This window comes from Protopterus annectens, chromosome 9.part0 (assembly GCF_019279795.1).
Source record: "Protopterus annectens isolate FY-2018-M chromosome 9.part0, PAN1.0, whole genome shotgun sequence".
Taxonomy (NCBI): Eukaryota; Metazoa; Chordata; order Ceratodontiformes; family Protopteridae; genus Protopterus; species Protopterus annectens.
Genome location: NC_056743.1, coordinates 1,277,734,715 through 1,277,751,376, shown reverse-complemented (window position 1 = coordinate 1,277,751,376; position 16,662 = coordinate 1,277,734,715). Strand labels below are relative to the sequence as shown.

General features: G+C 39.1%; 1 protein-coding gene across 1 annotated transcript in view; it reads right to left on the bottom strand.

Annotated features, from left to right (window-relative positions):
* The window catches only part of NCAPH (non-SMC condensin I complex subunit H), a gene marked incomplete in the record, with an annotated part of 906,630 nt that extends 890,521 nt beyond the window's left edge, over window positions 1-16,109 (bottom strand). The window contains 1 exon segment of the mRNA XM_044084212.1: window positions 15,798-16,109. Within this exon segment, the coding sequence (XP_043940147.1) occupies window positions 15,798-15,978 (181 nt within the window).
* Window positions 16,110-16,662: the final 553 nt, after the last annotated feature.

The following is a 16,662-nucleotide window of genomic DNA, read 5'->3' as shown; positions in this document are numbered from 1 at the left end:
GGCTCAAAAACAGTAGCCAAATCTTGATTTCCTAAAATACCATTCCAGTTAATGATGAAAATGTTAGTAAATCACATAATCAAGATTCATGCCCAACAAACATTGTGTGGCTTCTCTTTCATAATAACCTTGGTCTTGGGTAAACCTTCCAACAAACAGACAAACTGTCTTTGTTAAAATCTCAGCTATACATGTTTCTAGTTTCATAGTCTAAATAAAATCAGTCTTTGACTAGTCTTCAAATACCTTATCTGACCAGGTCTTGAAGCCCTGATCATTTAGCCTCTAGGTATATTTGTTTTCATTAATCTTGAATAGTTACGGTTAAAAATGAGATATTTATTAAAGCCGATTTCCTAAAAATGTAAGTTTTGTGAATGAAAGTGCTATCATGCCACCCATAAAATTTAAAATTACAATAAAATGTGGCTATCAGCAAGTTAATTGTCTAGAAAGGCTTCCAAGCAAAATATTTAAACTTGTTGCAACTCAAATCTGAATGCCCTGTCAAGTAAGACTGAATAAATTATAGGACTTGCTTTTATGGCATATTAGTAAACAATGAATTGACATCACAATTTTTTCAAAAATTGTATTCCCAAAAAAAAAAAAAACAAACCCCCAAAACAACACGAATCTTTAATGTAGTGATCTAACTTTTGTATAAAGGGATTCAGTAGCTGTCAGTGTCCACTGAAATATGCTCATTTAACTACCTTGGGTGTGAAGGCCTGACAGGTAGATTAACAGAAACCTTACAAACTCTGGTGTACCTAAGAGAAAACCCATTTTTAAATATGTAAAATTAACAAATTGTGTCCATTTAGTTAGAAAGAAGCAAGTTGGTTAAAGTCTTAATTTTCTATAACAGTTTGATTTTGATCTAAAGAGTTAAAGCAAGTGTCGCATTATAACTAACCTGTTTTCCTTATTTTGTCAAGGATCTAGCATCTGTCATATTCCTTAACCTCTTAACTGCTCTTCATCAGTAGTTAAATTTCAAGGTTTACGCTACGCCTTATTCAGAATGCAGAACATTTTCTTTCACAAAGGTTTACAACTATTTTAGTTTAGAAAAGGGAACTTGTTATAATCATATTATTCAACGCACAATCAATATTAACTTGACAGGATTACTTCTTAACCATTCATGTTTTACTTTGTATAAATGTAAAAAAAAAAAAAAAACACAACAGAACATTCATCTGGGCAGAAGTATGCATCTCTGAGATTAAGTCTGCTTAATTATGTACTAGTGCCTTCAGAAATTCTCGTCAAACCCGGGCATCATTCTTCCTGCAGATTGTCATTTGTTCGGCTGTTCACGGAATCTGAAGGGATATTTTTAGGCTCAGTAACACCATTATTTCTCTGTGCTACACGCAAGGAACACTGAGGTAGTGCTTGTGATTTATCAGGTACTTGGAGAACAAAAAAACCTTCATCAGACCCTTGTAAACATATAGCTTCAGCCTAGCAAAAATGAAGACATGCAGTACCTTTCTTATAAGCTATAGTATTCCTCTTTAATTTTTGTTTTCTGAAGAATTTCACATATCTATTAACACTAAAAACTTGCTGTTATTCATTGAAAAGCACAAGATGCTCACATTACCATTTTCTAACGTATTTCTCTCTCCAACGGTTTTCTGCAGTTCAAAGTCAACACATTTCAATCAGAACATTCAAGGATTCTATGCCAGTATTAAGTGTTTTCTAAATGTGGTCTTTAGCAACAATCATGTCAAAGTAAAGTATAAGTGCACAGCCCTTGTAGTACAATCTTAGAATGCACACTGCTCAAGAAATAAAATGGTCATAAGCTAATGATCATTCTTAATGTCAGAATTTGAAACTTATCTTTTATTGACTGAAAAGAGATCATTACTTTTCACAGGTGAATTAGAAAATCTTATGTGCTTAGTTTAAAGGAATGGATTCAGTGGCTTCTGTAAAACTGAATTAATGCCATCTTGGTTACCAAATAAGTAGGCATATGCTCGCTTTGTGCAGTATTTCTCGGCTAGAAGAATCAAAAGATTTCTATTCTGAAACCCAGCTAATGCCAAGATGATAAAAAAAAAAACTATGACGCAGGCAATCATACATTTATATATGTTTAACAGTGAGTGCACAGTATATCTTTAGCCAAAAGTACTTGGGGTGTATTCTCATCTATGATTGTTGGTAAATAAAAACAGTGTAATTAAGGAATTCATCATGAGCCTTGAGACTTTCTCCTCTGAGGAGTTAGTTTTAAACAACCTTAAGGATTGTTCCACAGAGACCTGTAGTAATTAATTTGGCACAATATTTTCATCACAAAATGTAAAAGATATGCAATATATTTACCTTCCGAGACCAAAGCATTCAGATTTCTGCCATATGTATTCAGAGAATTTCAGGGTGCTGCAGTAGAAGCAATTTTCTTCCACCATGAATTATGCTTCATTACTTTCAAATAAAAACCTCTAAAAACAAATGCGTGCCTTCAATTCTGCAGATAAAATTTCATCAGTTCTAGCAAACATTTCCTTGCTTCTTTCGCCACACAGTGCCTGGATGATGAAAAATAGATATGGCCTAATCTCTAGATCTATATTCAGTGCGAATTCTCTAAAAAGGGTGTACCACATGCCATTCAACTATGCAACTTACAAACTCCACTCACATTCCAGACTTTTGAAAAATATCGCACCAATGAACTGATGAGCAACATATCCTTGTTTCCCGCCTTTTCTGAACTAGAGTAGTCCAGATTTCAGGTTTTGCTAAATTCTGGGCTGTGGTATAAGTTCCTGTGTTGCCCATATCCTTACTTGGATAGGAGGAAGCTTCTCTGTTCACCAGTGAGTTGGGAGCTTTGAGCAGCCTGTCCCTGGGGGAGTGGTCTCAGCCCAGCAACTAGTAGCTTAATGGCCGTTCTGGGCCAATTCCCATCTCTTTCAAGCTCCCTGCCTTAAAACTCGCATTTGCGCGCCACCGTTTTAAACCATTACCGGCTACACAAAGTCTGCTCTTCAAATTTTCCCTTAGAACTAGTCTAACTCTCAAAGTAAGCACTCTACCTTCCTTCTATAGACCAGCACTTGCTCAAATTCCTCAGTAAGCACTAACAAACTATAGCACTACACCACCTTATACTATCCAGAAGTACAAGGCTCCCTATTAGTCTATTCCGGACAATCAATAAATCAGTTTTTTAAACTATCCAGGCATGTCCAAAGTGCAGTTTCAGGTATACTCTCCAGTCCAGCTGATGAATGTGGGAATCTTGAGGCAGTTACAATTGCCTTATGTACACAGACAACCCTCTCCTCCTTCAAACAAACTCAAATGTATGTGACAGATGCAACTATACCGCCAACGTGGAGGCTGAGCTCTCTCAACCCAAGACTGGCACAGTCAGTCAGGAGGAGGAAACCACTAGCACCACACAACCAGTCTCACATAGACCAATCGCATCAGGAAACAAGACACAAAGTCACAAAAACAGACTTGGAGCCTCTAAATAAAAATCTGTCAAAGCAGCAGAGACCTCCAAAGCAGACATCCAAGCAACCACTACCTCACAACTTTCACATATCACATACTTCACAAAAAGTCAGTGCGCCACACAGTCGCAGCCCTTAAGGCTAAATAACACACCTAAATACACTAGTAATAGGAGATTATTGTCAGGCACACTGACGTCCCGCTCACCAGACTGAACAAAGAGAAGACCACTGTAAGCTGCCTGTCGGGTGCCAGAATCCACCACATAACACAAGCACTCAGGTGACTCCACAGCAGTTACAAATATGACTCTGTCATTTGCCCTCACCAAGAATGATGCCACAGTATAAAGACAAAATGATAAATTTTAACAATTGGCTAAGCTATTGGTGTCAAAGGGGATCCAGTGTCTGTCAGCCTGGGATGACATGCTCGATGAGCCACATTGCTTCGCCAGGGACGGCTTGCACCAGTCACCGTTAGGCTTTTGAATACTGGCTAAGGCTCTTGCCACCCCCATTGCGCTTTTAGGCAAGGCTCAAAAAGACAAACCCACCTCCATAGACAATACCAGAAACAAAAAACTAAGGGTAATGCTACTCAACCCAAGAAGTCTAAACCTCAAGATGCACACACTCGAGGCACTCAGTATAAAGAAAATCGATATCTGTGCAGTAACAGAAACCTGGTTCAAGGCTCCAGAGAGCACCCCAGCAATACCAGGATTCAACTCATACCATACTTTTCGGCCCCAGAACTCGGACCGAAATACTAAAGGCGGGAGAGTATCCATCTTCAAGGACACCCACATCTCCAGGTTAGTGGCACTGTACGAGGCATCGGAGACCATCCATGTGCAACTAACAGTGGGCAAAACTGCTTTTCAGTTTGTAGCCTGCTACAGATCACCCATCTTGTCTCAGGATCCCCACTCGGCATTCCTGAGAACATTGGAGAATATGAAGGTCTCAAACACCATGATATTGGGGGATTTCAACTAACCAGACACTGACTGGGAAAACTAAGTCCCAACTCTTTTTCCCAACAGTTCCTGCAGTTTTATAAACTCAAACGCCATAGAACAACTGGTCACCACTCCCACAAGAGGGGGACAACATATTGGACCTGGTCATTACCAACATGGGGGATCAATGTTCCACACCAGAGGTAAACCCCTCGTTGGCAAGATCAGACCACAAATTAATCACAATGGACATCCACATCCCGACCCCACCCCCCAAGGAAACTACTGTGAAAAATCTCTCAAAAGCAAACTTCACACTTCAAGGACAGAGGTGGAAAGTTTCAAAGCCCCCGGGCTAATGGAAAATGCTACCCAAACCACAGAATCCTTTACAAATGCACTTTATGAGCACCTACAGGAATGCATAGACTGTACCACCCCAAGTAAAACCAAGACTCACTCCTCCAAAATCAGGAGACCAGTCTGGTGGACCCCAGCCATAAATAAGCTATACAACAGAAGGAAGAAACTATTACATGATAGGGCAAAATCCCAAAAAGGGAAGGCATCCCTGATCAGTATTAGCAAGAAAATTCGCTCCATCATAAAATCATCAAAGGCTAGCAAAAAAAATCGCCAAAGACTCTAAAGATAATCACAAGGCGTTCTTTAGCTACTTCAAGAATCTGGGTAGCAACTCTCAGATCTGCTCTGAGCTGGTGCAAAATGGCACAAAATACACTGAAACCACTGACATTGCCAACATCCTGGCGGACAGGTTCAGTGCAAACTTTACCCCCCCTTCCCCCCAAAAGGGCCAGTGTCTATCCCAGAAGAATAGAGTTCCCCAGACATCACAGACAGGTGAAAGCAGCCCTTTCTAAAGTAAAAAACACAGCATCAATGGGATCGGATGGTATCCCGGGCTGAGTCTTACACGAGCGCCAAAAAGAAACTAAACCCTCACAAACTCATTGTTCCAACTCAGCCTTACCACAGGTTATGTACCCTAAGAATGGCGTACAGCAACAGTAATCCCGCTCCACAAAGGTGGCGTCACAACGGATCCTGGGAACTATCGCCCTATAAGCCTGACTAGCCTGGTCTGCAAGGCTATGGAGCGCATCATCATAGATCTCAAACAAAAACATTGGGAACCTCCAGACACTGGACCCTACCCAATTCGGCTTGTTAAAGGCAGATCTTGCCTCTTAAATCTAGTTGAATTTTTTGAAGCAGCTACCAAAGCCATAGATTAGGGAAAGGTAGTCCACACAGCCTACCTGGACCTTGCAAAGGCCTTAGACACAATACCCCACTCTGGCATCATAAATAAGCTTACCAGCTTAAATATCAACCCATATGTCACAAGATGGGCTGAAAACTGGCTCAGGGATAGAACTCACATGGTCAGAGTTGCGGGTGCCATGTCAGACTCTAAACCGGTTACAAGTGGCATCCCACAGGGCCCAGTCCTGGGACCCCTCTTGTTCGGTATATACTTCTCTGAGGTACAGGCAAGCACGGGAGGACTGTGGCTGACCAAGTTCGCAGAGGATTGCAAACTGGAAGCCATAAATTGACTCTCCGGCTGACACAAGCATCCTCCAGAAGGGTCTTACGGAGATGGATACCTGGTGTCAGAACCATGGCCTCAAGCTAAATGCCAAAAAGTGCACAGTCATCCCCTTTGGGAAAAACAAAGTGCACACAGGAGATAATCCACTAAGTACGGAAGAAGTAATTAGGGATCTGGGGACCCAAGTAGATAGTAACCTCTCCTTTGACAATCACATTGCCAAAGTGGTTAGAAAAACCTATATAGCTCACCTAATCACAAAAGGGTTCACATCTAGATCAAGAGAGGTCATTGTGCCCCTCTACTCATCGCTCATCAGGCCCTTAATTGAGTACAATGCCCCATTTGTGATGTATCTTACCCAACACCTGCAACAGCTGGAGAGACTTCAAAAGTACCTCACCAAGAGGATTGTGGGCCTCAAACAGATGCCCTATACAGCTCGACTAAAGAAACTCCAGCTGTACTCAGTTGCTTACTGCCTACTCAGAGGCGATCTCTGCCTGACGTACAAGGCCATGTCTAACCCGGAATTGATGGGACATGCTCCATCTCAAGAAAGCCAAATCCATTAGAGCTACATGCTCCATGGATTTAAACCTCAGCACAATAGGATGTGCTGGAGGGATAGATTCATATCCCAGAGGCTTCCCTCGCTCTGGAATAGAATCCCAGTTCATGTTAGGCAGAGCCCCTCGCTGACCCTCTTCAAGAGAAATCTTGATGAGTGGATGGAAATCGTAAATTTACTCCTGGGATCACTTCTATGGCCCTGCTGGACAGAGGCTCTGGAATCTAGTCTAAAAGGGTGGCGAAAGCCAACACATTCTGGCTAGGCTTATAAATGCCATACCTACCTATGACAAAAGGGACCTTGCAAATGGACAGTTCTCTCTTTCAATACATAAAAAAACCTCAGAGCATCGTTCAAACTTGATCACACCACTGCACAGTTTTGAGATGGGGAGGTTAAAAATAAAGAAAGGGGTGCAAGAAGGGGACCAAGACTAGACACCCAATGCAGGACATTTAATTAAATTTTACAGGCATCTATAGAATACCATCAGCTGAAAGACGGCACAGACTGGTTATGAAATTGTATGTACAACTGCAATGGAGTCCATCTGTATCACTGCAATCCAATTTGGACACAATGACATTTATGGTTTAATGAGACACACAGGCATTACAAGCAAGCAGTAGAGATGTGCTACTCAATACAATGGTCCGGAAATCCATTAATGCACAGTCTTATTACAAATAACCAAGACACAATCTAGTGTATGTAGTAGTGTTTTGGAAAGAAGGCTCTAAACCACTGTTTGCCAAAACTTACACACCATTACCAGTTTGGAGTGTTGCACAAAATTTGTAAAACAATAAGGCATGCAATGAGTGACTTTGTACCAGTAACAAATGGTAGTCCGAGTTGTACACAACAGGATATTCCTCATGCTGACCTGAGGGAGGTGAAAGGAATAGAACTCGATAAAAAAAAAAAAAAGAAGGACAGCATACAAGTGTCTCAAGGAAGGACTACAACACTACTGAGGCAAAGTGCCAGCTACAATAAGCAAAAAATATACATTCAAAGCAATTATTATATTAAGTGATAAAGACCCTATAAAAAAGGTAGCACAGTGCAAGTATTAGTCAATGCCTCACATAATAAAAATGGCTCCAAATACAAGTTCAACATTCAAAACAGTCGAAGAGAACTCTCAAAAAGATGAGTGAGCCAGACATTATATAAATGTAAATGTTCATACATCTAAAAAAAAGACCTAATGTGGATGCATCTTGCTACAAAGAACAAACAAGAGCTTACAACACTTCCTTAGACAACTCAAAAAGTTGGATTTAGTCTATCCCAAAGGGTCAAATGTAATGCTAATAACCTTCCATACAGCACATTCAAGGGATGACAAGAGGCTCTTGTGAAGTGAAAACAGAATCAGACAATATACGACTTCCACAGTTAATTCCTCCCACACCTCTGAAGAGATGTTTTTGTCCAATATTCCTAAGGGATTATAAATACATATTACACACACACACACACACACACACACACACACACACACGCCAAGACAAAAATAACACACAGGTGCATCAGGTCTTTAGCTGCAGCAACTACTCACCAATATCAAAACAAAAACACTGCAATTGCCTATATTGCCCTAGTTACCATTGAAAATGGTGGGGGAACCAACCTTCTAATCCATTTAAAAGCTAAATGAACACATGACCTATATATTTCAGAAGGATAATACCTGCAAACTCAGTATTGTGGCATAATCAGACTTTTACTCACTACCACCCAATAAGCAAACAATTTGCATTTTCAGTAAAAGGAGAAATTTCATTCTCTCCCAGCTAAGGAATACTTTATACTATCAGCACTTGCATTAAGCAGTTGAGATCATGTTTCAATAAAATTAAGTCAGCATAATTATCTGTATAAATTTCTTTAGTCATACCTACTAAAGCTTTACTCCCAACACTCCTCAGCAGAAAAACTCACCACTCAAATGTAGTTCATACTCTGATCCCAACCCTCTCACCTCCTATCCTGCACTAGCTACCACAAATAAATGGCAAACTGCAGAAACACAAACGTAGGACATTAAGAAAGAAAGGAATATTGCCAGTTGTTGTTGCTGCATTATGAACAATGTTTTAAAAGGTTATGGAGTATACTTCAGCCAGTCTTGTATTTCTTACTGCGATACTGAAGAATTTGTACAGAATAATAAAAAGCAACAGTATACAATGTAAACCTGTATATACTAGGGAGTTCTCTCAACAATAATAGTGGACCATGGTACTGGTGTTTGCATGCTGCTTAGAATATTGCACCCTTGTCACTTTTGTTGTGTCTTTCGGCTAGGGGAACTCCGGTCCACTAATGTTTGGTAGTGGATTTTTACATGCCGAGTTACCAGCCCTGACGCACAACCTTCAACGAAGGCACGCCCATTCACGCATGCCTCAACACATAAGACGCTCTAGTGGAGAATGGAACGCGACAACACTACCGCAGCACCACTACTGTACAGGAATTAATAAAAGCTTACAAGGAAGATACTTCTTGTAGAAATATCAAGTAAAACTATGCAACTTGTTAAAGCATAGTACATTTATATGGTACTATTTCAGTCTGGGTTTCTTAAAGAAGCAGTATGGTTTTAATGACAGTAAAGCAAAATATCACCTAAAATTCTCTCTCTCATTTGTGCAATGCCCATTGTAAAAGTTACGATTTTTCTGGTAAATCACTAAGGGTTATAGTCAGTAATGTTAGACAATTTCATACGTAATGTTCAGAAAAGGTATGGTGATGCAAAAAAATGAAGTTTCTAAAAATAATTAAAAATGGTCCCTATTTGGCCTCTTATCTCCACCCCACCCATTACTTTTGGCTTTCCCCAAACACCTTTATTGATCAAAATTAAGAAGTAAAGAACTACTATCGTTATTAAAATCACAGCACACCTGGATACCCTTTTTAGTTTTAGTTATTTGTAGCCCACGCTTGCCCAACATGTACTTTGCATTAGCAATAGTAGCAGAAAAATACTTGAATACCAGCATTTTAGTGACATAAGCAAAACCAGCATCCACCTTCTTGACGACTTATGTGCAAGTCCAATGCTCTCCATCATCACACCCCATTCTCCTAGACATTCTGTTAAAGACCTTAAGCCACTGACACTTGTCAGACACAAATAATGCATAACAATCAGGGCAACAGTACGTATATCAGGGTTCCACTGGTTTGTTTTATATTGGTTTATGCAACATTTGGCCAACTATACAGAGAGTCTACAGGTGTGCAAGACCAAAATCCCCAGGTAGGGGGATAACAGCTTTCCCCAGGAAATGTGCGATCTTGGGAGTTAGTATTATTAGCAGGGAGTGTGGAGGATGTTAAAAAAAAAAAAAAAAAAACATTAAAGTAATATTTGCATGCGCTGAGAAGCAACCTTGGGACATGCGTACTAGGAAGTTGACATTTCTATTTTCACTGTAGAGTGGGTTAAACTTTCAGGATGTTGGCATACATGTTTAAGTCAACCAACTGAAGGTAAATTGTACATCATGGCTGTAAACAGAACCTGGTATGTAAAGAACCTTAAACTGATTTTCCCCACGTACTGAATAAGACATCACACCAAGTGTTTGTTTGTTTGTTTTTTTGGTACTTCATGAGGAACTGTCACTGATCTTGACCATGGAACCTCTTATTGGCAAACCTTTCTATCAAAAAGGGAATCTTCATGTTTTGTCTACTCTAGTGAAGGAGAAAGCCATTCGTTGCCTTCAAGAACTATAACTGCTGGTTAGATCTGTTGAAAAGCTTGGTTAAGTGTAATAACTAGTCCTCCAATCAACTCACTAAGAATTCTAGAACAGATCTTCCAAGACTAACCTGACTTGCACGACTGCTTTCTACAATGTTTCATGTCCCTTTATTCTCTGAAAACAAATTAACTTCCTTTATCCTACACACTGTTTTTGCCAGGATTTGGTCAACCAGCTGGTCACTTTCACTGCATTATACAAGATTCAGCTCTCATCCTAATAAGGGAGAGGACGAAAACAATGCACCTGTACACACACACACATACTACATATATATTTACAGATTTATATTCTGTATCTAATCTATATATTTCTATCTGATATTTGCAAAACCAGATAGTCTTTGTATGCAAATAGATTACTGGGAAGAATTGAAGGCTATGACCTGCTAATATGCTCAATTCTGTAGCTCTCTGACTCCTTTTGCTTGCTGCAAGACTGAGCTAAGTCACTTAACCAGACTGACTATCTGGGGTGAAATTGAGAACACTCATTTCCAATGTCTCTACCTGGTTAAAAAATAAGCTGAACATGACCAAATTTATGCATACTCATTTAAATGGTTCATTCAGAAGATACCCAAAAGACAACGCAAATCAGCCCAAGAGGAGCAGTGTAGTTGTCTAGAGACACAAGAATTATAACTATCACATAAATCATGTGTGCCAAGTGCTGCAATGAAAACCAAAAAAGGAAATCACTTATTACAGAGTTAAGACATTGTGTTAACATAAAATGAGAGAGAAAACCAAGACCATGTTCAGTCTATAGGCCTGTTAAGCAAGTAAAGTGAAACATCAAAAAGGCTCCTCACAGAATTAGAACCAAATCCAGAATTAGGTTCTGTAGCTCAAAAGTCCAACGACCAACAAGTTTTTGAACAGTGGGGGGGATTTGAACACACAGAAAAAGACAGCTAACAAATAGTAAAGTTTGCTTAAAATGGTAAATTAAAATAGAAAAAAAGCAGTAAGTACTGTCACAAATTTTGGCCCTATATAACTACTATAAAAGACTACTGGAAAAGCTGCTGGAGAGAGATCCAAAGAGGCATTCAAAAGATATGGGACAGGTGGAGAAGCAATGAGGGTTACAGATAGGGATGGAAGGAAAAATTCATCTTGTCAGCTTCCTGAACAAAACACAAGGCAATACATTTACCAAAGTGCCAGATTCAGGGATTGATAGCACAAAAAAAAAAAAAGGCTTTCAGCAAGCAGGAATTGTTGCTTGTGTCTCTGCTATTTACTTTATACTGGTGGAGTTATCCCTCCCCCACTTACAGAACAAACATACTGTAACAACTCTATGCAACAAATACATACAAAAAAAAAAAAAAAACACCAAGTTAAACAGAACACGTACAGTGGATTTAAGTGTACACACCCCTGCTAAAATGCCAAGTTTTTGTGATATAAAAATATGAGACCACAATAAATCATTTCAAAACTTTTCCCACCTTTAATGTGACCTATAACCTGTACAATTCAACTGCAAAACAAAAATCTGTTAGGGAAAAAAAATATAAAAAATAAAAAACGTACAATAAGCTGGTTGCATAAGTGTGCACACCCTTAAACTAATACTGTGTTGAAGCACCTTTTGATTTAAATTACAACATTCAGTCTTCTAGGGTAGAAGTCTATCAGCATGGCACATCTTGACTTGGCAATATTTGTCCACTCTTCCTTGCAAAAGTGCTCCAAATCTGACGGATTGCAAGGACATATTTTGTGCACAGCCCTTTTTAGGTCACCCCACAGATTTTCTATTCTATTTAGGTCTGGGCTCTGGCTGGGCCATTCCAAAACTTAAAATTTCTTCTGGTGAAGCCATTCTTTTGCTGATCTGGATGTATGCTTGGGGTCATTGTCGTGTTGAAAGGTGAAATTCCTCTTCATCTTTGTAGCAGACGCCTGAAGGTTTTGGGCCAAAAGTGACTGGTATTTGGAACTGTTCATGATTCCCTCCACCTTGACTAAAGCCCCAGTTCCTGCTGAAGAACAGCAACCCCAAAGCATGATACTGCCGACCACCATGCTTCACAGTGGGATGGTGTTCTTTTGGTGATGTGAAGTGCTGTTTTTGAGTCAAAAGTACCTTTTGGAATTGTGGCCAAAAAGTTCAACCTTGGCCTCATCAGACCATAACACATTTTCCCACATGCGTTTGGGAGACTATGTATTGTTTTACAATTTTTATCCGGGCCTGGATGTTTTCCTGTGTAAGAAAAGCCTTCCATCTTGCAACCCTACTCCATAGTCCAGACATATGGAGAATACAAGAGATAGTCATCACATGTAGTACACAACCAGTACTTGCCAGAAATTCCTGCAGCTCCTTCAGTGCTGCTGTATGTCTCTTGGCAGCCTCCCTGACCAGTATTCATCTTGTCTTTTTCATCAATTTTGAAGGGACATCCAGTTCTTCACAACATCACTGATGTCCCATATTTTCTCCACTTTTTGATAACTGTCTTCACTGTGTTCTATGGTATATCCAATGCTCTGGAAATTTTTTGTACCCTTCTCCTGACTGATAAAGGGATGCTTTGTAAGCTCTCTACGAACCATGGCCTTTACTGTAGCAGGCAACTGAGTAAATGTCAGGAAAATCCTACTAGGACAGCTGAACTTTATTTGGGGTTAATCAGAGCATCTTTAATTGATGGCAGGTGTGTACCCAAGACGACAATGTTGTAATTAAATCAAAAGATACTTCAACAAAAGTATTAGTTTAAGGGTGTGCACACTTATGCAATCACCGTATTGCACTTTTTTAATTTTTTATATCCCCCCCCCCCCAACAAATGCTTGTTTTTCGATTGAACTGCACAGGTTACATTAAAGGTGGGAAAAGTTTTGAAATGTTTTATTGTGGTCTCATTCATCATATCACAAAAACTAGCATTTTAACAGGTGTGTGTACACTTTTTATATCCACTGTAACCCTGCAAAAGCACAAGGACTATTTTTCTCAATTAATATTTCTTTAAGTGGAGAGAATAAAAAATTTTAGAAAAACCTTCCAGGTTATATCAAATGGAGAGCTATGTGACTTGGATATGAAACTAACAGGGCTGACATGTTGATACAAAGCTACTTCTTGCCTATAATGCACTTTAAGGGCACACCTGACAATATTACAATGACCTACGTCCTCGTCAGATCAAAGTCCCATTTCCCTTAAATTGAAATGATGAAAAATACCATCAGTAAAAATAACAGGGATTATTTCCTACTTATGTTACACACACTTAAAAAAATCTTACCAAAAAAAAGAAAAAAATCATACAGCTGAAACATACCCCTTTAAAAAAAATCACATTTTGCTAGTTTCAGGTAATGTTCTTTGTACTTTTCTGTGACATTCAGAGAAATGTTAGAAAATATTTTTCTTGTAAAATAGACATATTTACCTTCTTCATGCCCCTGACCCACCCCAGGGTAAAACTGGTGGCAACCCAGTCAACTAAATGCACAGATACTCATTACTCTCTTAAATAAAGGCAGTTCAAAACAGTTTTATAATTTTTTTTATTAAGTAACAGCTAGTGCTCTACTAACATCAGCAGGATCTGACTAGCTAGTGCTCTACTAACATCAGCAGGATCTGACTATGCAGGACCTAAGAGAGAGAGAACTGCAAATTTCCCTGTGTATGTGTTACAGCAAAGAAATTTGTTTCTACCTGCATGACAAAGTGGGCTTTTCCTTCCTTCCTTTGACTGCAAGGCAAAAAAAAATTCATGAAGGACAAACTGGTTTCTGGTACCTAAACAATACTAGAACCATACTGTAGAGAGGAAAGCAGACCAATGGTTGAGTTAACTGCAGGAAAGAGTGAACTTTGCCTTTAACCTTTTGTTTTGCTTTTCAGATGCATGTCCATCTAAGAAATGGTTCATCAGTAAATGCCATTTAAAAGTCTTTAAATTGTTTGAAACAATTTAAGACTTGCAAACGGCATTTACAAGCAATTTAAAGACTTTTAAACGGCATTTACTGATGAACCGTTTCTTAGATGAACATGTATCTGAAAAGCAAAACAAAAGGTTAAAAGGCAAAGTCCACTCTCTCCTACAGTTAACACAACCATTGGTCTGCTTTCCTCTCTACAGTATGGTTCTAGTATTGTTTAAGGGGAAGCCCTCAATCCCAACTACCTCCCATACAGCTGCAGTTTGGTGACATGGTAAAGGGATAGTAGCTCCCCTCACAAACAAGTGAAAACAATAGCTGCCAAAAACAGAGCTGCAGAAAACTGTCAAGACATTATGATGGTAGTGGTCATACTATACTATGCTGTTACATTCTGACAACTGCAGGCAAAAAAAAAAAAAAAAAAAAACACCCGCACACACTGTTGAGGTCCAATGTTCTCATTCATCGCCCAATTTATTGGTAAAGGGAAACGTCATCCTTAACTCTCCACACGCCACTTCTGATAAATAATGCAGAAGAGCTTGTCTCTGACACACACAATACATTTAAAACATCACATGCAAATGTGCAGAGCATGTACAGTACTTTAAAAACAGTGTGTGTGATATAGTTTTAAGTAATGAGCATATATCTAATTGATCTTCAACCCAGGTACATCTACATTGCCAAAATGGAAGACAAATGACTGCACTAAACATACCCTGTTTAAGGTCAACTTTAAATGCTCACAAAATGTTTGGCTTCATACTTATTCACAGCCGTTATCCTGCATAACTTAAAACAGCTTCATAATACATGCACATGTACAGTTCCAAGCATAAACAGTTATAATGAAATATCTTTTCACTTAAAAACTGGCACCTGTGTAACACAGCCATTTATTTCCACAACCTAGGACACCTATAGCAGACTGACTATACATGCATGCATATATATATATATATATATATATATATATATATATATATATATATATATATATTACACTTATATAAACATACACACATATGTTAAGTGTATATCACACATATACACGCTCAAATCTGTGTCAACAAACCAAAGGGTTACTATAAAGAATTTTTGGGACAACTTCTAACAAAAGTACTGCATTACCTCTGTTTATGCAAACATAGCAAAAAATCTAATTAGGACAATACTCATCCATTACAACTACCATTATATTTGAATTAGAAATAAAGACACAGAGGACACTGCCTTCCTTAGATGTGCCCAACCATCTGCGTGACAGAAGGTGGTTACGACAGTGACGCAGTCAAACACTGTCAACATATCTGCTGGACCCTCACAAATGGAGAAAAGCAAGCAAAGACACCCCCTTTGGTACTTTTTGGGCAACAAAAATCGTCCCATCATGGCAGCCAACACTTTTCAAAAGCAATGGGCAGTATGGAATTTCCATGCTGCACATACCCTCCCTCCAGCATCATACCTTGATCCTTCCCTTCTGATACAGTGACAGATTCTATCAAAGTCTCCGTTTCACGGGACAGTGTCCCTCTCTTCTCAACTTCTGCCAGTGGCTCAGCACTGCCCATTCTTTCGGTGTCATCTACTCGATTAGCAGATGGCTTCCGTGTGCTTCTAGTTTGCCGAACTGGTGGTGTATCCATTTGCAATTCTAACTCTGTAAAGTTATCAATCAGAAAACCAAACCCTTGTGTTTTTCAAATTCACGCGCGGACTCTATTGCGCTTGCTTCTCTAGCCGTTGTCAGCGCTGTCAAATGACGTCATTCCTACTGGGTAGGCCCATTTTGGGGGAAGAAATCTTTTGTGCTCTCTTTATTACTCTATTGGTTTGAATTACTTGCCGGTAGTAGGATAAAAGTACTGTTTTTCCATGTTTTATTAAGTAATGTCATTTCAAGTATTGTATATACCTCTCAAGTGTACCTCATTACGAGGAACGTACGTCAATGAGGTCTTAAAAATTCATGTTCTTCGAAGTTCCACATTGAAAGAGTCTGTCACACATTCAGTGTTTGGAATTTTTTTAAGTGAAATCCGTGGTAAATAGAAATGTATCATATAGATTCATTAAAGGATCTACTTTATAAGTAAAACCAGCATATTTTAACCATCCTATCACCTTCCTACTTACGTTAGTGTGTGTTCCACATTTTGCCCATTTTTTTCCACATTATGAAGGCGAGTGTTCCTCATTTTGGCGATGGAAGGTTGAGAGCTATGATTGTATTACAGAAGGGAAGAGACAGTTGTACTTTTAATCTTAACTCCAGAATCGAGAACAAATCAGGAAATATGGGATGCTTCTTAAATATTTGTACCATTAAT